This window comes from Ostrea edulis, chromosome 3, assembly GCF_947568905.1.
Source record: "Ostrea edulis chromosome 3, xbOstEdul1.1, whole genome shotgun sequence".
In the NCBI taxonomy this organism is placed as follows: domain Eukaryota; kingdom Metazoa; phylum Mollusca; class Bivalvia; order Ostreida; family Ostreidae; genus Ostrea; species Ostrea edulis.
The window spans coordinates 72,617,133-72,641,845 of NC_079166.1; the positions used below are offsets into that span (position 1 = coordinate 72,617,133).

Sequence of the window (24,713 nt, forward strand, 5' to 3'; positions counted from 1 at the left end):
CAACTTCTGTTTTGCAACAGTAGATAACTCATTCAAAGAAAAATAACTCATACCGCTTTCCGAGAATTGCCAAGGTCGGAAACATCGGCTTACATCATAGATTTTACCAGAAGTACAGTATTACACCTTTAATACCTTTAAAAAATCCTCTTTTTTACTTTCAGTAAAACAGGTGTCACTTGACTTTGATACTAGTTTGTAGGTCCCAACATCCTCTTATCATTGTTGATGATATATGTCTCTATCAGTCCGGGTTCTAAAGTTATACAAGTTTATATGATCAAGGTCAATGTGGATACTAGTTTGTAGGTCACTACACCCTTTTATCATTTCTGAAGATTCCATGTGTCTATCAGTCCCAATTCTAAAGTTATACCAAACTTATGTTTAGGGTCAGAGGTCAAGATCACTGGAGTCATTTGACCTTAAAACCAATTTGTAGGTCCCATCATCCTTTTATTATTTCTGAAAATTCCATCAGACCTAGTTTTTAAGTAATATCAAGTTTATGATGTAATGGCAGAGGTCAAGGTCACTGAAGTAACTTAACCTTGATACTGATTTATAGATTTCATCTTCCTTTCAGGTCCCATATCTTTCAGGCCTGGGCACCTATTCACAAAACATCTTACGACTAAGATCAAAATTTACAAACACTGTAATTTCCTTATTTTACATTTCTTGTAGACTTTCTTAATTAATATGTAAAGTACATCCATGGTTTATAAAAGTTTAATACATACTTATGACCTTGCGATCAGTATTTCATTATCAGACAGCATTCTTTTTTTCATCTTAGTCGTAAGATATTTTGTGAATAAGTGCCCAGATTCTTAAGTAATACCAATGTTATGTTCTAAGATCATCAAGGTCACTGGAGTCACTTGACCCTGATATTAGTTTGTGGATCTTATCACCGTCTTATCATTTCTGAAGGTCCCATGTCTCTCTCAATTCTAGTTCTGAGACTATATGAGTTTGTAGGTTCAAGGTCAGAGGTCAAGGTCACTGGAGTTACTTGACTTTAATTCTGTTTTGTAGATCTCATCATTTCATCATTTTTGAAGATCCCATATCTATATCATATACTTAGTAGTGTATCAGCCCTGATACACCTATCTTGGCTAGGGTGAGACAGCTGCAAGTAGGTAGGGCTGTCTCGCCCTAAGGGCCGAGATATCTCTGTTTCGGCCCGTTGTCAAGGGGCTGTCTCGCCCTCAAATTTCAAATGGCTATTTCTTCTTTAATCTTTTGAAATCTAACATAACTACATGAAAAAATGATGTTAGACACAATTTTTTTCAAAGATAATACTTTCTTCCACGACAAAATTTAAATTTAAGCAGAAAAATTAAATAAAAACGTTTTCAAAAACGGCGCTAAATTGTAGCGAGTATCTAAGCAAAGGGGGGTAACCCAAGTAACAATTGTTTATTTAGAACAATAACATGTTTAACTTCATTTAAAAGCAATCAACGTTCTAGGCAACTGAAAACAGTAGGAGGATTATGGATGGTGATACTGAAGCATTTTCAGAAATTCCCAGTCCTAATGGAGATAAAATGTTACTTTACGGCAATTTTGATGTAGAAAACTGCTTAAAAGTTTAAAACGATTTCTGAAATCTAAAATCCTGAGGACTTGGCAATAAAACGAGAGAAGCAGAACCATTATCTTCCAACGTATTTCAACGACTTATAGATGCTAAACAGATGGGAAACGGTAAAAAAAAAACTTACTTCAGTATAAGGTAACATTCCCTAAGCAAAGAAATAGCAGCATCAGATCTGTAAACATTCCCGTTCATACGATGACGCCATGTAAACAAAGTTCTACAACTCTTACAAATTACATGAAATATTGAAAACGGGCGAGTTTGGTAAATCCGAAAAAATAAATAAAAATAATTCACTTATTTCCAATTTTAGTATCAATTAACAAGCCCCTAGGAGCTGCTTAAAAGAATATACAGGTACATGAACAACACAGCGATAGATATGACGAGTTTCTCAGCCAAGCAGTTCAGTTAATTCTAGACCACATGAGGGGATGTCCATAATTAATCATCCAATTATCGTGACCAGCAATGGAATAAAGCTAAAAAACCCAGACTTTAGCATGTTTCACAATGCCAATAGTACTGGAAACATAACCATTAAAGTAAACTCACTGAAGGAATGAAATAGTCAAATATCGTTGTACAGTATACCATGTATTTATGTTTGGGTCAATAACCAACCCCCACCCCAATTTTTTTAAAAATGTTTATCAACTTGTTGTGTTTTAGGTATATGATATAAACAATATCACACTCTAATGTTGATCTTCGACCTGGGATTGCCCCTTGAGTGATCTCGGGGCCAATCCCAGGTCCGAGATCAACATTAGAGTGTGATATTCTATATTTATCAGACCTTGTTCTTAAGTAATACCAAATTTATATTCTGAGGTCAAGGTCACTGGAGTCACTTGACCTTGATACTAATTTGTAGACCTTATCATCTTCTTATCATTCCTGAAGGTCCCATGGCTTTATCAATTCCAGTTCTAAAGTTATGAGTTTGTATATTCAAGGTCAAAGGTCAAGGACACTGGAGTCACTTGACCTTGATAGCAATTTGTAGATCTCATCATCCTTTTTTATCATTTCTGAAGACCCTATGTCTCTATTAGACATGGTTCTTAAGTAATACCAGTTTTATATTCTAAGGTCAAGGTCGCCGGAGTCACTTGACCATGATGGTAGTTTGTATTTCCTATCATCCTCTTGCCATTTCTAAAGATTCCATGTCACTATTAGTCCGGGTTTTAAAGTTATACCAGTTTTTATATTCAGTCAGATGTTAAGGTCGCTGGAGTCACTTGACCTTGAAACTAATTTGTAGGACCTATCATTCCATATTCATCTCTGAAACCCCATGACTCCATCTATCATATTTCTCAAGTAATATATGTTAAATTTTGGAATCATAGATTTCATAGACAAACTTCAGACAAACATTTATTGGGTACATATGTATGCATCATCCAATACCCAGTAAATACCTCTGGAACACAATGAAAACAATTGGGTTATTGGGTATACCCAACAAGTCAAAAGTACCCAATAAGTGTTCCATCGGCAGAATTTGAACCCAATTAATATTCTCTTGTGAATACAGACAGACGGATAGATGATGGGCAACAGGCGATCAGAAAAGCTCAGTTGAGCTTTCAGCTCAGGTGAGCTACAAAGGTATTCCATTGGAAACAGAAGAAGTTAATAAGAACCTAGCAAAAACAATAAGTCTCCAAACTTCGTATGGAAGACTAACAAAAGGGCAAACATGGATCGCTGTACACACCAGAGATGGGATCAAGTACCTAGGAGGAGAAAATATCTTTTACTTATATGCATTAACCGATCACAACCGTTGCAAGCCCTTTATCTTCATCAGGTAAACGGAGGAATTCGTAATCAAAATCAGTATATTAAAAATGATTTAACAACTATATTGCAACCAATTTTACCAATTCATTTGAGACCTTCAAAGTCTGAATCAGTGAACAAATGACACCATAGATGGAAAGATTTTAACCTTTTATCCAGAAGAAGAATTTTGTATAAATCAACTTACATTATGTACAGACCCTGAAACGTGCTACTACACCAGTTGCACAGTACAGTTCGGTACGCTTTATGAACGGTACGGTTCGTTTTCTGAACGGTACGGTTCGTTTCTTGAACGGTACGGTTCGTTTCTTGCACGGTACGGTACGCTTCTTGAACGGTACGGTTTGCTTCTTGCATGGTACGGTTTGCTAAAAATAGCTGCACGCTTTGTGAACGGTTTGCACGTTTTATTAATGAGGTGGGCGTGGCCTAAACGCTTCGACTTCGTATAAATTGTACGTTTCGATAGTTTGTTTTCACTCGATCGGTCTTATTCGGCTCTTTGATTATCGGCTGCAGGATTTGAGGTTGTGTTAGAATGTGCACATGGGGAAATGAGACGTTATTTTTGATTGCTTCGATGGAATAATTCCATATTGATAACGTAAATAAAAGTTATGAATAAAAGTTTTTAGAATTTGCTTAAGTCTAAGTCTTAATGGTTGTTATTATGTTTCAATTTGTTTTTCATTTCTCATCAGACATTTATTAATTTACGATTTTATAAAAAGTTGTTACATGAACTGCTCCCCGACATGGGCGTGCGTAAGTGTAAAATCAAAGCGTATTAAGTTTCCGGATATAAATTACAGTGCCTAAATTGGGAAAGTTTTTAAGATAAAGTGAATTTTGTTTTGAATACACTAAAGTCGCAAATGACACAATGATTATTTTCTGCACTTCACATTTATTGTGATTTATCATCGGCATTATGAAAGATCCAGGATATCTGCACGTGAAGTTTGTACGTCCTTTTTTGTCAGCATTCAGTCATTCATAATTAATAATGTTAGATATCTGTTGCATTTGTCTTTGAATCAAATAAAATGATGATAATACATATATTCCTATCCTTTATCACGCGAAGTCCGATTTTCATTTCCCTGACTTTATTTTTGATCACTGAAAATTGAATTTAAAAAAATTAACAGAAAAGTATGGCAAGTGTATAGTTTGCAATAAAAATGTTTCATATACCTTTTCTATATATTGTTGAAATACTTGAAAATGCTGAAATGAATAATTTTTTGCGGCCGATTTGATGCTTTGCATCAATTTAACTTGTTTACATTCTTTTACACATGTATGTATCTATTTATTTCTCTGTCGATGTAATTAAAAATTGTTTATTAGTGTACATAATATATCCGCCAATCTACATCTATCTATATGGGTCGTTATCAATGTAGAAGAGAAAAAGATATGTCAAAATTATTGCTAATAAAGTAATGAAAATATTACAGTGTAGAACGTGACAATTTTTCTAATCGGTCTAGAAATTTCTCATATGATTCAGACACTGTACGTAGGAAAGTACATATTGAATACATTAACGCTACAAATATCAATTTCATCTGCACATATGGCTACCACTTGTCTAATTTACGATATAACCCCCTTCCGTCGGGTGCTTGTGAATTTTCATTTTCTCACCGACAACTTTAACACCTACATTTCATCCCATGTCGCTGTAAAGGGTGCTTCCAAAATGCTGTAATCAGTGATAATAGGGACAAAAAAACAAAGCCCTTGTGTATTTGTGGTATACCTGTATTCATTCATCCATGATGAGGTACACCGTAACTGTAGCAACAACCTGGATAGTTCACCTCATACCTGCACTTGAAGACGAAAACTTGAAGAATTCAGATGTAAGTAATATATTACATGTATTTAGATATTTTATCTTTAAAAAAAGCAATCAGTCACCATTCTCATACATTATAGCACACTTTTTTTTTTTAAATTACGCACTATTTTCCTTTTTTGAATATTCGCTAGGAAAAATCTGTTAAACATTCCTCAATTTAAACAAATAATAAAATGGTTCTGTGCTTTTCTAGCAGATCATTTTTATTTTATTTTTTTTTTCATCATAGCGAATTAGAAATCTTCTAACACTTTGCCGCCTAGTTTTGAAATCGTACTTTGTTTTAAGCATCTCGGTGATTTTCACAGTTGATAACCCAGCTTTGTGATGTTTGAGGATAATGCTTCGAATAGCCAGCGATAGTCTACGACCTCCTTTCCCATCGGGCGCCATTGTGAAAATAATATACTGTGGCTGAAAAAGTGGGTCACATGACAGAAATTGCACGCTTTCTGCACGGTACGGTACGCTTTCGGGCTTTTGGGGGCGGGGTTTGCATAATATTATCCTGCACGCTTTCTGCACGGTACGGTACGCTTTTTGAACGATACGGTTCGTTTCTTGAACAGGACGGTACGTTTCTTGAACGGTACGGTTCGTTTTTTGCACGGTACGGTACGTTTCTTGAACGGTACGGTTCGTTTCTTGCACGGAACGGTTCGGTTCGTTTTTAAGGTGTAGTAGCACGTTTCAGGGTCTGTATATGACACAGCTCGACCTGCAATGCAATGCAATTCTACTCAAAAATATATATTCAGCATGTACAGTGTAACAATTCAGAGATTTTTAATTTAATTAATTAAATCTTTAGTTTAATTTTTCAAATCGAAATAGCAACTAACAATCAAGATGATGTGGGAGAGGTTTCAACATTTTACAAATTCTATGGTCGTTATAATGATCTACATGAAGTTTGGCAGTACGATCTGTGCTTAGGTTAAATGCTGCAGAAGGTGTTTCATATCAAATGATAGGCCTTTTTTACAAAGTGAAACAGTCAGATGAAAGATTACTTTCACCTCTTATACATGTACAGTGGAACCCCGTTATTACGTTTTCCATTTTGTCACGATATAATAACGTAATACCGGAGGCAACGTAATAAACGTTCCCAGTTAAATCCATTAAAAATATCATTTGGAAATTGTATATCGTCCGTTGGTACTCCGTAAAGGGGTGTGTGAATATATCTTTACTGTTTCTTTGTTTAAAAGACTATGATACTTTGTTTTATTTACATCTTATCTTTAATGTCCGTAATTCTTCATGTTCTTGTCCCTTTTCTTTATTTCGGTGTAGGATACATAAGGATGTTTTGATAAACATTACTTTTTCTGCATTCGTTTGGACCGTCATTTTGTTCAACTTTAAAACAATGCGTTCATGTAAATTTCTCTCAATAACTCGTTCCGGTTCGTATTCAACATTCGTATTAAAAAATAACAAAACATCGTTTATATTAAGTTCTCTAATTACACAATACACAACACAATAAAAAAAATCCCACCCAAAAAACAACAAAACTATAGACACAAAACACACACGATACCCAACACTTGCACACTTCTCACCAACGATAAACATGCACGGAGAACAATTTAAGTGCAATCCACATAAAAAAATATATATAATGATGCACAAAGATTTCATTTATAACGCTAAATGATGGCACTAAAATCACGTGCGCATCAAGGGATTTTAAAATATTCACTGAGGTAAATGCCGTGCACAAATCGGCTGATAGATTGGTGTATGTATGGACGAGATTTACGAACACCCAAGCTGCATGTCCAAACAACGAACAATTTTTTTTAATTGAACACCTTTAGTCACCTATGTCCAAGAGTTACCCAAGCGGTTGTAACATTGCTACGATAAATTTTGTCTTTCTTGTTTGGTACCAAAGCTGTCCGTAAATAGAGTTTTAATAGCGAAGGTAATCACACTATGATGAACACGCAGGTGGTTGAGAAATTATTTCTTTGATTATCAAAATATGAAAAATGAAGTAAATTTCATAGAGTACAATTTCTAAATAAACATTATTTAATTGTTTATCACTGGCTTCTATATGGGGTATTCACCTGTATTGATGTCATTAGATCTATCGAAGCGTGATCAGTCAAGCGTCTCTAATCCCCAAACAGATCAGGAAATTTAAGTGGTGACTGCCTCAGGCAGTCAAGGTGTGAATGGCTTATTATTTTGAGAATCACTATTGAATAATTAGGGGTTTATTACCTTTTTGTCGGAATATTTACAACGTAATACCGAGTCCCGGCATTTTAGGACAACGTAATAACGAGGTCTATTTTATATAGGTTTGTTAAGAAATGGTTTTGTGCTTTGAAATTCCAACGTAATATGCGGACTAACGTAATAAAGGGGGAACGTAATAACGGGGTTCCATTGAATATATATATATAAATAGTAACATTGCAATATTCCACATAAGTATGTTACCGCTCGACAGGGAATGCTTTCTCTTCCTAGGCACATGATCCGACCTCTGGTATATATATCCAGGGGTCCGTGTTTACCCAGCTTTCTATTTCGTATTCCTTTTAGGAATTATGACATCGATTATGTTCGTAAAATGATTTCTTACACAAATAGCCCATACTGGAATTGTAAGCAAATGGACAACTCTTGCAAGCATTTTCATAGTGCTCTTGTACAAACATACCACCCGGGGAAAACTCAGCACACTTTCTTCCTGAAATTGGTAAGAGTGTGACTATTAAAAATGTATATACATGTACAATGCGCATCTTTGCATATAAAATTACACATAAATATGTCAATCGATGACAGTTCTAATTGTTTGCGTTTTAAATGATGAGTATATATGATTTGGAATTGGCTGCAAAAAGCACACGATGTGCGCTTGCTTATTTTCATTTTTATCTTCAAATTTCAATTTATTCTCAACAGTTATATACTTTGTATCCTTATATCCTCATTCAAATTACTGAGGGGCTTGTAAAATGTCTTCATTTTTAAATTCTTTTTTCGATCTACCTTTGCTGTATGCATGCTCATCTTTAACGTAGAAAATTACCTATGATCTCTATCGATCTTGCACAAACTTCCACCAAACTTTGTCCAACTTCATCCAATACACAATGGTAGGATAACTGTGTATCAGAGCAGTTGTGTGGAACATCCCAACATGCCTTCAATCTGGCCCGCTCATCCCACGCTTGCTTATCTGTGGGACAAGTTTTTACAACAGCAACGGTCTGGACTGATTTTTTACATGGTTCATGTATCAACTACAAATAAATTGATTTATGATTATAAATTGTATTATTCTATTCGAATCCATATAACGTTTACGCAATTTAATTTATTTGTCATAAATAACAAGTAAATTAATTACATTTATCATAAATTAATACATATATATATGGAAATAGAAATTAAATCTTAGGCAATGATAACTGTTTGCTAAAAATCATTACATATATAACAAGTACATATTGTAATGGGGACCGTTACAGATGTTCCCCATTCCCCCATTTAGAAAATGGTGTCATTTGTTTCAGTAAAAAGTTGTTTTAACCATTGCAAACTGTGAAGCATGTGAATATATAACTATTTTATAACGTTCAGTCCATTTCATGCTAGTACAAATCAGTTAGGCGACACCAATAAAATTTCTTGTTCGTCGGATCTGAGCGCTCGTATTTAAAAAGAACTTAAAAAATAATATTAATTTAAATTTCCCGCTTCCGGAATTTTTCGGTCCGTTTTCCGCTCCAATTTTTATTTTATTTTTATGTTATAGAGATTTGAGAATTTTGTGCACGTGCACGTATATGCTGATAAGTAATTCTACCATCTCGATACATTACAAGGCTTACTATATGAGTACCAGAGAAATTTCACAACAGTTCAATGAAAAACGAGAAATTAACAGCAACTCAAAACTACGAAGATCGACTGAAATCAATGCAAGTGCATACACGTGCGCCTGAGTATGACACAGCAATTTCCTTAATGTTATGCAAAAGACATTTCAACGATATACTTACTATATGAATTTGATATCAATTGCTTCACATAAAAGAAATGTATGGTGATTTCAAAATTGTCCAATCAGAATTAAGCACACATGCATACATGTGCAGGGAAGTGATTTTGACACCATCAATAAATGGAGGGCTCCAAAACATATCTGCAACCTAAATTTCAAACCTAATCATTGCAAACTAAAACTGTTAAAGACCAATTGATATTCGAATGTATAGACATCAAAAATCACAATGCACGTGCATTCACGGGCAAGCGATTTTGATAATGGAATATTTGCTAACACCATTTATTAAGGCATTCATATTATACATCTACACGGTAAATTTGAATTCATTTGAGTTTTTAATTCAATAGTGGTGAGATCAGGTGCCTAGGAGGAGTAAGCATACCCTGTCACACCTGCCGTGAGCCCTATATCCTGATCAGGTAAACAGAGTTGTCTGAAGTCAAAATCAGTGTGCCAAGAACGGCTTAACAATCGGTATGAAACATGTCAGATAGCATTTGACCCAATGATAGGTTGTATTGACGAACTAGATCGTTATAACGACCATATAATTTGCGAAATGCTGATTTTAAACGAGACTGTTGAAACCCCTGTACCATCAACTTGTTTGTCAGTAGCTTACCTCGATTTGAAAACTGACTATACCCAGAACAAGCTCTTGCATATCGAATCAGTTGAGATATATAAACACCATCAATGCAGGTGATAATGAAATATTGCTACATAAATATGGGAAGTTGACGATGGAGAAGCTGAAATCATCCCGTTTGTCATGCACTTGAATTGTCAGTTTGCCGTTAATGTCTACTTTCGATAAAATATCTAAGTATGAAGCAGAAGTGGACAAATCTGTGGTGTCCTTTATTTCGAGCTCACATGGATATATGAAATCGACATATGAATGAAAGTTATTATTGTTAATAGACAAAACGTTGTCGAGGGTTTTATCGCTTTTTGCAACCTTAGGTGGCATTTCCTTATATTTCATAGCTACTTATAAGAGTTTTACTATCTTTCATATGCATTTTTTCCCCAGAATATGATTCACAAATGCAATTTTGCAACCCAATTCAGCTACCATTAGATTACTTCTTTATCATGCTTTGGACAACAAATCTTAGATCATGCATGCATGTATAGCTTTTGACAATTAATATAGTTATGAACACTATATGCAAGCTGTAATTACATAACATGTACCACTTGCATTTACTGTATATAAGGATCCAACTAAATCTCTAGCAATCTTTTAAAGTCATCAAAAGAGTAAAATATATATAAATCTATAAACCAGTACATGGATTTCATCACAAAGAAATAATTTACCGGTGGAGAATGTGTAAAATCAAACTTCAGCAGTATAATTATTATAATAAAACTCATTGTGGTTGGCTGCATCCTTTTGACAAGATTTGTTTCATAAAGTTTGGTTTGTCGTCATCAGAAGGTTGACCATCTGAAATTAAAGGAAAATTAACTGAAAATAAACTTGAGTATACAATGAAGGATATATTTTGTTTGTATGTTGATTTACTTCTCATTATTATACTCATATAGAGATGTTACCAGCTTCGGATGAACTGTCATAGAGTTTGGCAAACTTAACACTAAGGGCTGTACCAAGCTATTAAGGTACCAAAAACTGTCATGGCACATACAAGGGACCTCCGTTTTTCAGGTCATATCCCAAGGATTCATGATCACCCCTACTAAAATTAATGTTATTTAAATTTACACCATGTAGGGTTTTTGGCCCATTAAAAGGTGAGAGGTGAAGTCAACTTTAGCAGTGAAGGAAACCTGAAATAAATCTGCCAAAGCTATAGTCATTTTCTATATAATATGCATGTATTATCCATGCACTACAATTACGTAGAAAATTCAATTGGGTACTGGCGTTACTGGGGATGATTGTGAAATATTGAAAAATTCAAGAAGTTAAAGTAATTCAAATATTAAAAAGCAGTTTAAGGCCACGGTTTTTTTTTTATTTCTTAATGGTTTACGGATCCGCCGACCCTAATTTCTGGGGAATCGGAAAAAAAATAAAATGTGAATTTCTACTTTTTTTCAATTCCACCGATTCTACCCAACATGTCAAATCGAAAATAAAAATAAAATGCATTTTCAATTTTACGAATAGAAAATCGTGAAATGCAAACCTATTGATTTGTATTTGGTAATCGCTATTTGTTTTGCAAAATATCTTTATTCCGTATTTTTAAAAACCATGTAAACAGATATGGCCACGCACGATGACAATCTCTCACCAGAGGGCGTATTACGCTGTGCTACAACTCCTCAAGGTATTAGTGGAGCATAGCGGGAACAATAACTCTGGGTAGAGATTGGCACGATGACAGTAACGATACCTATATCGTTCTTGTCGACGAAACAGATGCCAGATGGAATTTCATCACGAAAAAAAAGGAATTGATAGAAATAAATATTTCTCATACAATTGGCAGTATTCTTGCTGCTAACGCGAAATGCAGTGCTATTTGGGTGTTTAAAGATGAGAGGAAGATACAGTTGTTAGCGACTTTACTAAATAGGATGTTCTATCGTTAAAGTGATAATGTCCTACGGACCCAGTTTGAGTGTGGTGAGGGCCTGTACCGAGACACAGTTAGATTATTCTAACTAGTGACTTTATACCACAGCAGTACATGTCATAATAAATGTATTTGAATACATGTACGTACATCTCTGCAGTCAAAAATCTTAACAGGGAATGGAACAGTGTGAGAAATTGTTAAATGCTTTTGATATTCTAATGAACGCCTGTAAAAAAAAATATGACCAGATAAAATTCAGAAAGGTATGCATATTTCTCATAAATTAGTATACCTTGTGTAGTGGTGGAAAGAATCTGAGTATCAAATAAAAATGAAAAACAAGAAACATTTCTTTCAAAAAGGTGGTAGATAATTCCATGGGCATGTCTATGTGGGGAAAATGGGGTTAAAATTATTTCATAGGGGTATAAACATTCTGAAATTAAAAATGGAATCACTACATACAATAGCAGTATTGCTTATATTAATTTTTCTTTCTTTATGTTTACAATTTGTAAATGTAAAATCTTTATTGAGCATATACAGCAAAATTACTGAACAACATTATATAAATACTGGATACTTCACTACATCCAAGAGATATGACCTTATACATTCTTGGCTCATGTTCTACCAATTGAAAGTGTAACATAGATACATGTAATAGTTATACACTGAATTTGAAATTGCATTTTGTTTTCAAAATTCATAACGTATTAGTCACTCTAAAGATTTTTTATCTAATATTTTTAAAATACATGTTTTCTTTATCTGTACTCATGAAATAATGCTAATGATTTATTGAAAATAAAATAATGAGAGATATTAAAAATGTTTATTTTATTTTTATTTTTTTTTCTCCCGACCGACCCTAAATTTTATTTTTAAAATCCGTAAACCAATAAATTAAAAAACTGTGGCCTAGCTAGCTAACTGATGTTCATAGTCTTAATGTTGTGTCTTGGGGGTATGTCTTTTTGAACAATGGTAATAATTGAATTGTTTATAACTTATGCAAATAAAGATAATGGGGGTGATTCCCCTCCTTCAATTTCATCGATTGATTGATGTTTTCCACCACACTCTACAATTTTTCAGTTATCTGGTGGCGTCCAGTTTTTATTGGTGGATGAGAGAACCCAGATACAATGTACCTGGGAAGAACCACCGACCTTCCGAAATTAAACTGGGAAACTTTCTCACTTACCGGCGCGAGCGGGATTCGAACCGCAGCCGACAGAGGTGAGAGGCCGTGTGATTTTGAGCGTGATGCTCTAATAACTTGGTCAAGGAGGCCCCCTTCAATTTCATTTCACTTATAATAGTGGTAGTTAGGGTGAATACAGAATTTCAAACATGTATCGAAGGAGAAATTGTATGCATGTCAACAAGCCCTTCCCCGAATTAAGAAATCGAATGTAAGGGAAAAAATTGAGGTTTTGGTAGAAGCTAGGTTAATTTTCAACACCTCCTCCCCTCCCCAAAAATAAAGAATCAAGATTTTTTTCGAACTTATAGGAAAAAATATCCCCCTTCCCAATTTAGGATTTTGAAGAGTGGGCAAGTCACGTACAGAACAAAAGAACTTTTTTTCTCTTGTCAAGGATTTTTGACAAATTAAATTATCTTCTGCATTGGTTGTAAAAACTTAATATTTTGCATTAAAAATAAATTTGGTGAAGAAAATATGTGTGATTCCTCCACTTACAATATAATTGTGATTTATATAAACTGCACAAAATAATATAACACGTACATCACAAGTATAGTCAATGTCACAGAAAAAAATGAAATTGAGGTTTACAAGCTATTACTACACCTCCATGGCATGCCATTTTTACATTCTTATACAAGTTATAGCTTCTAAAATTTATGAGATATCTTATATCCTTTCTAATAAGATATCTTATAAAAAATAAGAAATATCTTATATATTTTTTTCTTTACAAGATATCTCATCAATTTTATAAGATACCTTATAAAACATTTAAGATATCTATAAATGTTATATAAGATATCTCTAAATGTTATAAAACATATCTCAAACTTTATAAGATATATATATATTTAAACAAGAGGCCCAGGCACCACATCGCTCACCTGAGTCACTTGGCTCATATTTAAAGATTTTCCCTATATATTTGTATGCAAAACTTTGATACCCCCTCCTTGTGACCCCATCCTCCCCTGGGGGCCATGATTTTAACAAACTGAAATCTGAAATATGGCAGAAAGCTTTCATGTAAATATCAGCTTTTCTGGCTCAGTGGTTCTTGAGAAGATTTTTAAAGATTTTCCTTATATATTTGTATGTAAATCTTTGATCCCCTATTGTGGCCCCATCCAAACCCCGGGGGGCATGATTTGAACAAACTTGAATCTGCATTATGTCAGGAAGCTTTCATGTAAATCTCAGCTTTTCTGGCTAAGTGGTTCTTGAGAAGAAGATTTTTTAATGACCCTACTCTATTTATACCTTTTCTTGATTATCCCCCTTTGGAAGGTGGCCTGGCCCTTTATTTTAACAATTTAAAATTCCCTTTACCTAAGGATGCTTTGTGCCAACTTTGGTTGAGATTGGTCCAGTGCTTTTTGAGAAGAAGTCAAAAATGTTAAAAGTTTACAGACGGACAGACGCCGGTGATCAGAAAAGCTCACTTGAGCTTTCAGCTCAAGTGAGCTAAAAGAAACAACAACAAAACCCAACCTTCAGTTGCTATTTGAAATATTAAGTTTGCATTTTAATTTTGACACTATGAATATTTTATTCACGTGTATGTGCACATCGATTTTATATTATCTTTTCTCTCACATTTGTAAAGCGCTTTAGAGAACTAATGTTGATAGCCCTTACGGAAATTACATATAAAAAGTATTGTAATATTTGAGGTTTTCACCGTATAGTTTGATAATTTTATTTATTAACTTTTGAAACGACCTCTTAATCTTATTACGATGTCAGAGTGAAATAGATAGAGTTTGATAGGTAGATATCTATTATATATTGTTAATATGAGTATTTTCTCTTTGAGTTATTAGAAGTTCATACAGTAACATGTTATGCTGTATCAAGAGTATTTTTCTTGTGCCATTACCTATTTTTGATAGTATCCTAATTTCGATAGGTTATCATTTTTAACGACCATTAGATAATCGTAATGTCATTTTTCAGAACGTTTTTCCCAAAATCAGCGTCAGTAACAAGAAGTGTCAGATGGCCGAAAAGATCGAGAATTACGCTTTTAAGAGAGGTAAGACTACAATTCGCTATGCATCTATTCTCAAAACGCCATTTTTCCTAATGCCAAAAAATTCACAATGAAAATCTGATAATTTTTCGTTGAAATCAGCGTCCTATTGACCTATACTGTCTTTTGATAATAACTCAATATTGTGTTCCAAAATTAGACCTATCCAGTATTACGGCCGCCATATTTTTTGTAAGAGTAACCTTTCCTAATTGCTGTAGGGCTGGGTATTGGCTGGAAATTTCGTATTGCGATATATTGCAATATTCTAAATTGTACTGCAATAAATATTGGTGTATTGCAATATTTTCTATAATAATTTGAGATGTATTATTTCATCGACCTTCCATTATGTTCATCACTGTTCGTTATCTTCACTTTTTCATACAGAATGTACATGCATGTACCTCTGATAAATAACAAAAGTTCTTGCATGTTAACCAGATTTCATTGAAAATAAACATGAACAAAAATGAAGATTCATACACATTGTATCGTTCGAACAAAAGTTAAATAGAGTGGGCAGGATTTTCGATCTTTGGGTTTATTGAGCGACTTATTGACAGAAATTCAGGTACCTGTGATTATACATGATCTGCACTTTGGCAGTTGACTTATAATGACACATTTTCCTAAATTGAAACAAAAACATGGAATGTAATGACAACTACAAGAGATAAAAGGTCATATCTCCATATATGGAAGCTGTTCGCTTACGCAATGACAAGTTCCTGTAAAATGGAAGCTGTACACAGTGAAATTCAAACTCGTTGGTTTTAGTTGTCTTTCTACTCTAATTAAAATGAAATTAATGGCGAGTCAGTTGTGAAAGTAACTTCTTTGGTTGTATATCAATGATATGTGACTTGATTTTACCGAAACATGAACTGAGTGCACTTTTTATTTTGCTACATTGCTGGTATATGGGATGCATTCTATCGTTAAAGCGGGGTCCGTACGACATTATTACTTTAACGATAGAACATTCCATCTACATGTGATGCAACATATTTGTTGTCCGGGTCCGACTGTCCCCCTACGTATTTGACTTCTGCGTTACATAATCTGCAAATAGCGACAGACCTGTCTATTTCATTCGTCTTTTTGTCTTTCTCGAACCCAAAATGCATTCATGCATCAGCTTTCACACCTTTATTTGGCAAGATTACAAAGTTGAGGTATCACATCGGTAATTATTTTCATTATATATTACTATAGAGGGAAAAAAATCATTAAAAATCAGTTTACAAAATTCATGCCGAATAACGCAGTCAGACACGTTCTGTTACCTATCTCGTCTGCCGACACCAGAAAAACAACACCCTACGCGGCATTTTCGAAAATAAATTACCCGCAAACAAGACTACCCTCAAATCCACGCAGGGTTCGAAATTAACTTTTTCAAGCACTAGTCCGTACGGACTAGTCACTGTTGATGTTCACTAGTCCGCAAAACATTTCACTAGTCCGTCCAGTACATCATATTAGATGATCTTCATTTTATTCAACAGTATTTAATGAAACCAAACACATCACAGTTGCAATCAATTTAATTTCTGACACGTACAGAAGAAAGAGACCACCATATTTTATTTCGCATTCAAGATCTTCAGAAGCACACAATATTAACATCAGAGTTAATCCTATTATAAACATCCATAAGTGCGCTCGAGATCGACATTCCTGTTGTTTTGGTGCTCAGATCTTAGAGCCACAGGAGTTTGAAATTTTATCACTAAAGTCAATAAAATTCACTCGATTGACAAGTCATGAGCTATAGTGTTATGAACTACTGTGTTAGAGTCGCGAATGACGAGAACATGTGCGCACAAACATGCATGTTCTCAGACCACACTACCTGCAATTCTTGCACCTAGAATACGTTCTCGTGATGTGTACTCGGCGTTCGGAATTGGCAGGAATTTGACAATTTGTGCACGTTCGAAGAACGGCGGTCTCGAATGCACTCCATGTGTTTGGAAGCTCAGGATGTCATAGTCACGCAAACACTTAACCATGCAGGTAATTAATCGACCATAAGTTCAAACATCTAAGAGACTCGGACAAATCTTGTTAAAAATCTTTACCATATTCAAGATTGATTTCCGGATTTTCACTAGTCCGTACGGACTAGTGCTATAGAGAATTCACTAGTCCGACACGTTTTTTACTAGTCTCGGACTTACGGACATGAGTTAATTTCGAACCCTGCCACGTGTTTTTCACATGTGTGTAAACAGCCAGAGTGCACCTCAGAAAGTAGCCTTAGTCTGGTCCCCCTTCCCACAATTCCGTTCGCGCACTCTCTACATTGAGGTCAGGCACCGGTTGATTTGGTGTATGAATTGTAAAATGGACAACATGCAAATGAATGAATGTATTAACTTTACATATCAAAAGATAGCTTGGGTAAAAAGATGACCATGCATGCAAGGATAGTACAGGTATTAGATCATGGTGACCTACCAAATTAGCACCACTTTTGACTTACTTTAAACATCAGTGCAGGGCTTTCAAAAGTAGTCGGTAGCCGGTGGATTTCCGCCGCCTATAGTAACATTAGGTGCCGGCTACTTTAGTGACAAAAATGTATGTCCAATGAAAAAAACTTTTATAAAACTTTAAACATCTTCCAAACTTTAGTAGACTCAGAAATCGCGGCCGTATCAACCAGGATGTAAAAACGTGTTTACTTGCGCTAAATTTAGTTCAGGTAAATATCGGCACCTGATTGGTCGTCTGTTGGTGTAGAAAATAATACGTCAATTGCAATAGTCGGAAAGCCTCGGATTTACCCAATTCGTGACAACACAGACGAGAAGTTCCGAAAGATAACAACAAGTCCTGTAGTCTGGTCCCCCTTCCCACAATTCCGTTCACGCACTCTCTACATTATGTAGAGAGTGCGCGAACGGAATTGTGGGAAGGGGGACCAGACTACAAGTCCTGAACGTAAAAATCAATGATGTTGACGGAATGAAGAGAACAAATACCCTGTTCAGTTTCGGCTTTAAAAAGGCCAGAAGTGAAAGTGATACGAGTATAATATCAATCAACAATTTTAAAGCGAAAACAGAATTTAATCAGGAAAGATTTCAGACTTGCTATTCTTTTTAATTTGCAAATGCCCATGTACGTGGTATTAAATAAAAACGAAAGTAGAATTTTTCAGCACAAATTCGCTATGTTACCAACAAATCTGTAGCTGTTAACTTGAATTTGTGGGAAAATAAAATTATAGGTCATTTAAATGTCACTTATTAATTTGTAATAAAGATTGTTTGGGTTTTATTTAAAAAAATATTGGGGTGAGCAAAACATGCAGTTTAGTTCATTTCAACAATACTTTCTACATGTAGAAACTTTCTTACAAAACAATTCAGTCTTATAAACTTTCAGTACAATTGTAGAAATAAAAGTGAAAGTTTCTGTTCAAGCAAAAACACTTAAAAATTAATTGATACAGCATTGCAAACAATAATTACATGTAGTTATCTTGATGCACTTTATTTTTCATTTTGCATCAAAATTAGTACTTTGCAATGTTGAATTTTTTAAGTCTTTGCATGAACAGAAAATTTCATATATGAAACAATAAATTCATGGCAAAAGTAAAAATTTCAGGCAAAAAAATGACAATTTCAAAGCTGCATTTAAGTGCCAGGAAACCGCCAGAATGCAGGATTTTGCGTCATTTACCCCAGAGCTTCTGGGGGCCTTGACCCCCGGCCGTAAGGGCGCCGAGCATTGGATCGCCTTCTACTTTTTCATTTCAGCCTCCTACTTTTAAATTTGTAGAAAACCCTGCATCAGTAGTGGTGGGATTTGAACTCACAAGTCTCCATGAAATAGAAATATTAGATACATGCATTATAGTTGACATACTGGGTAGGGTGTTGGTAACAGAGATGGGGTAATCGTAATCTGTAATCGTAATCAGCTGTAATCGATTACAGTTTTTCATGTAATCGAATGTAATCTGTAATCGTGTACTTTTTAGATTACATGTAATTGTAATCGATTACATTAATTTTACTCTGTAATCATGATTATTTTTAGATTACTTTTTTGATTACTTTCATTAATTTTGTATATTTTTCATGTTTTGTTTTTTTTAATTATCGAGTTTTCTTCTAATGATTTTTTTATAAATATTATTTCTTGATATCTTATTCATTTAAATCAGATGCATTTATTAATTTATTTCATTCTATATGTTTCATATTTTTATTTTACAAAAAAATTCCCTAATTTAAAGGTGCATGAAACTATATCATTATGGAAACTAAAGGGAAAATTATTGAAATTAATGTTTTCCTGTTTTAGTTTTAGTCAAAATAATAACAGATGTCCTTTTATTATATACATTACAAATGCTAGTGAAGGGACAGTCAAAACAAAAATTGGCTTCAATAGATTGATCACCAGAGAATGCTTTGATCTCATGATGGCTGTTAATGGCTGCTATCTGAATTTTATATTAAAAGGCTTTCATGCAATTTTCAGATTCACTGTTGTAGAATAGATTTTTCTTCTTTCAGTTGAAAAAAAACAGGCCATGTACCCCTCCCCCATATTTGTTTTTGGAACAGCCTATAGATTTCACCGTTGTTTTATCAAGTTTTAATGTTTGATTAAATTTCCTGATGGGGTAATCCAACCTTCATAACCACAAAACAAAAACAACAACAAAAATGGCTATCTGAAGATGAAGGTTTTATACACCTTTTATTTACATTAATGAAAAAGAAACAGAAACCTCATGGTTGTCTTTCTTGGAATTCAGTTTAGATACACTTGATCTCTACAGGTGAATTTCTACTAATTGACAGATACTAAACAAAGGACTTGTGCACTGAAAACTGGGTGCTATTATCTAAGTTCCCTAGAGTGTGACATGTCACCTGGAATATTTATAATATGTGGGTTTTAATTATGAGACAAATAACAGCTAAATAAGATAACTTTAAGATAAAGTTATGATAAAAAATGTTTACAGTTTTCAATTGTAGGACCCTTGCGGTAGTAAAGATAAAGCTTTGCTCAGCAAAAGTATCTAAAAGTAATCCAGGGTTCGAAATTACCTCATGTCCGTAAGTCCGAGACTAGTAAAAAACATGTCGGACTAGTAAACTCTCTATAGCACTAGTCTGTACGGACTAGTGAAAATCCGGAAATCAATCTTGAATTGGTTAAGATTTTAGCAAGATTTGTCCGAGTCTCTTAGATTACCTGCATGGTAAGTGTTTGCGTGACTATGACATCCTGATCTTCCAAACACATGGAGTGCATTCAAGACCGTCGTTCTTCGAACGAGCACAAATTCCTACCGATTCCAAACTCCGCATCACGAAAACGGGTTTGAGGTGCAAGAACTGCAAGTAGTGTGATCTAGCACGTTAACCTTTGTGCACACATTATCTCGTCATTCATGACTCTAAGACAGGAGTTCGTAACACTATGGCTCATGGCTTGGTCAATCGAGTGAATTTTAGTGACTTTATTGATAAAATTTCGAACTCCTATGACTCTTAAGAACTGAGCACGAAAACAACGGGAACGTCGATCTCGAACGTACTTATGGACGTTTATAAAAGGATTAACTCGGAGGTTACTGTATGCTTCTGAAGACCTTGAATGCAAAATAAAGTATGGTGGTCTTTTTCTTCTGTAGGTGTCAGAAACTGAATTGCTTGCAACTGTGATGTGTTTGATTTCATTAATTACTATTGAATAAAATTAAGATCATTAAATATGATATACTTGTTTGCCCAACTATCTATTTTGTATTGCTTATAGGAGTTATGAGATTGATCACTGTTCGTTATCTTCACCTTTCATGCTGGACGGACTAGTGAAATGCTTTGCGGACTAGTGAACATCAATAGTGACTAGTCCGTACGGACTAGTGCTTGAAAAAGTTAATTTCAAACCCTGTAATCTGTAATTGTAATTGATTACTTTTCTAAGTAATTGTAATTATAATCAATTACATTTCAAAATAGATGTAATTGTAACTGTAATTGTAATCATAAATTTCAATGTAATCTGTAATTATAATCGATTACTTTGAATGTAATTGAACCCATGTCTGGTTGGTAACATGCAAGGATAGTACAGGTATTAGATCATGGCGACCTACCAAATTAGCACCACTTTTGACTTACTTTAAACATCAGTATAGTGGTGGGATTTGAACCCACAAGTCTCCATGAAATAGAAATATTAGATTCATGCATTATAGTTGACATACTGGGTAGGGTGTTGGTAACATGCAATTAAGAGATTAACAGGGGGTTGGAAATAATTTTAACCTCCCCCCTACTAATCTCAGCGAGATTCGTCGAGGCTGGATATTTGGACTGACGCCTCTTCCGAATCTCAGACCAGTGTCACATAAAGTGATTCGGGAAATCTTGCCTGAGCCTCGGCCGCTTGTTGCGATTAAAATGGGTTAAATTGAATTTCTTGTCCGCTTCAACTTTTCGCCTTAGACATCCTATTAACTTCCTATCACAATGAAACATGCATTTCTTACCTTTACATGGTGTAAATATCCCACAGTAATTCAAGTTGGCTATTTTCGAAGCCATTGCAAACGGCCACCATTTCATATTTCTTAACAGTGGTGGGAAAGGACCACTCATACCCTTCCACCAAAATATCAGTCCCCGGGTTAAAGGTCTTCGATGATTCCGAACCCGATGTTTATTCACTTAGTGTAAAGCATTATGCATAAAAATTGGAGGTGCAGATCTCCATAACTAGAGACAGTAACATCACCATTTCTTCACAGTGGTGAGAGAGGACAACTAATGCCCTACCCCAAAATTTCAGTTCCCTGGGTAGGGATCTGTGATGATTCCGAACCCGATGTTTATCCACTTCGTGTAAAGCATTAGGCATAAAAATTGGAGGGGTGGATCTCCATAACTAGAGAGAGTAACATCACCATTTCTTCACAGTGTTGGAAGAGGACCACTAATATCCTACCAGCAAAATTTCAGTCCCCAGGGTAGAGGTCTTCGATGATTCCGAACCCGATGTTTATTCACTTAAGGCGTACTTGTCTGTAAGGTATCACACCGGTAATTATTTTCACTATATATTACTATAGAGGGGAAAAAATCATTAAAAATCAGTTTACAAAATTGATGCCGAATAACGCAGTCAGACACGTTCTATTTTACCTATCTCGTCTGCCGACACCAGAAAAACAACACCCTACGCGGCATTTTCGAAAAAAAATTACCCGCAAACAAGACTACCCTCAAATCCACGTGTTTTTCACATGTGTGTAAACAGCCGGAGTGCACCTCAGGAAGTAGCCTCAGCTACCAACAGCAAATAGTTCCTTTGTATACACTTGATTATTTCTACAAATTGCACAAAATTTCCTAATCAGGGGTACAAAAATTAAGAGAAAAGAAGAAGAGGAAGTGAGAAAAATCGCTCAAGGAAAAAAAATATTTCTTTAAATATATGGAACTACAATTGACTAAGTTCATTTTAAGTTCATTTTGATTGGACAATTACTGGTGTGATACCTGTAACCGGCGCAGACCGGCAAACTGCCAAGAAACAAGTGTTCCGGGGCATATACGGCATAATCTAATATAGCGGACAATAACATGCTTTCATGGTCTATACCCTTTCTTATCGACGAACTACTGGACGACGACGATTGCACGATATTTTCCTTTCTTAAATCATACTTGTCAAACGGAATGTAAGCATTTGATACTAAGTATTCATGATATAGATATGTCGTACTACTATATATATATTTTCCTCAGTCGTGTTTATCTCTCATAGCAACGTTCATAGCAGATATCTTTTGATTATTTGAAAATATCATCTATTAATTTAGTGCTTGCAATAATTCAATTAAAGATATCTTCAAATAATTAATGATACCTTCCATCCTGAATTATTGCGCATTAATTGAATTGATATCATTAATTATTCTGCTGAAGTGCGCTATTGAATCATTGCTCTCTTCAAATGAATTGAAGCGCGCATTAATTCAATATTGAGTTCAATTGATGCACGCAATAACTGAATTATTGCTCCTTAGATTATATCATTGATTAATCCAATTATTGCGCGCAATATTCTTTTAGAGAGAGCATCTATATTATTTGAGTTTATGATTGCACCCCTTTTATTTTCAGAGAGAGAGAAAGAGAGAGAGAATTGAATAACTGGCGGCCTTAATATAGATTAAGTGGCGGCCACCAATATTTACATCTTTACTCTACCTAATTTGGGGGAGTGAAATAGGAAACACACACATATATTTTATTTTGGTCTAGTGATGAACCTAGTTTTGCTGATTTTTCCAATTATTTTGAATTAATTAATTTACTCTATCTTTTTGACAGGATTCGAAAAAGAAGAGAAAAAACTCAGGTGTTCTTCGAGAAAACAGTGCCATCTTTGTTCCCTAACAGTTTCCGAAGATTTTTTCGAGTGTCAAAAGGGACAGCAGAAATTTTATGTCAGCATCTGGGAAGATGTAGGGAGCTGAAAAAACGTGAATACAAGGGAGGCCGTGAGGAGCTTGCAACAGATAAAAAAGTATTGATGACACTAAGATACTTAGCTTCACAAGAAAACACAATGGAAATTAGTGACAGATTTGGAGTAACTGAATACACATTCTTGAAATATAGAGGAAAAGTTATAGATTGTATTAACAACAATTTACTCAATAAATTTATCAACTGGCCCAGTGATGCTGAAATGGACACTATTTCTGACCATTTTAATGACATGGGTGCACACAATTTTCCAGGAGTAATCGGAGCAATTGATGGCTCACACATTTCGATAGAACCCCCTGTTGAAAATCCAAATTCCTATTACAATAGAAAGAAATTTCACTCTATTGTTCTACAAGGAATTTGTAAAGACAATCTACAATTTATTCACACTAACATTGGATGGCCAGGTCGGGTCCACGATGCCAAAGTTCTAAGAAATTCAAGCATCTGGGAAGAAGGGTATCAAAAATGTCGCTATGGTCGCAACAAGTACGCCTTTAGTGTAATGCGTTATGCATAAAAATGTCGGAGGAGCGGATCTCCATAACTAAAGAGAGTAACATCACCATTTCTTCACAGTGGTGGGAGAGGACCACTAATACCCTTTCCTCCAAATCACTAATATCTTAACCCTAAAATTTCAGTCCCCGGGGTAGGGGTCTTCGATGATTCCGAACCCGGTGTTTATTGACTTGGTGTGAAGAATTATGCATACAAATTGGAGGGGCGGATCTCCGTAACTAGAGAGAGTACCATCACCATTTCTTCATAGTGGTGGGAGAGGACCACTAATACCCTTCCGCCAAAACTTCAATCCCCGGGGTAGGGGTCTTCGATAATTCCGAACCCGATGTCTATTCACTTACTGTAATGCATTATGCATAAAAATTGGAGGGGCGAATCTCCGTAACTAGAGAGAGTAACATCACCATTTCTTCACAGTGGTGGGGGAGGATCACTAATATCCTACCAGCAAAATTTCAGTCCCCTGGATAGGAGTCTTCAATGATTCC

The 24,713-nt window shown here is 35.0% G+C and overlaps 1 protein-coding gene across 1 annotated transcript in view; it reads right to left on the reverse strand.

The window, feature by feature from the left end:
• The window catches only part of LOC130052807 (uncharacterized), a 56,207-nt gene extending 34,380 nt beyond the window's left edge, over window positions 1-21,827 (reverse strand). Inside the window, exons 1-4 of the mRNA XM_056158849.1 lie at window positions 21,693-21,827; window positions 10,675-10,804; window positions 8,365-8,578; window positions 7,912-8,019 (exon numbers count right to left, since the gene is read on the reverse strand). Coding sequence (XP_056014824.1) covers window positions 7,912-8,019; window positions 8,365-8,578; window positions 10,675-10,746 — 394 coding nt within the window. The 5' untranslated portion in view covers window positions 10,747-10,804; window positions 21,693-21,827. The remainder of the gene's footprint in view (window positions 1-7,911; window positions 8,020-8,364; window positions 8,579-10,674; window positions 10,805-21,692) is intronic.
• Window positions 21,828-24,713: the final 2,886 nt, after the last annotated feature.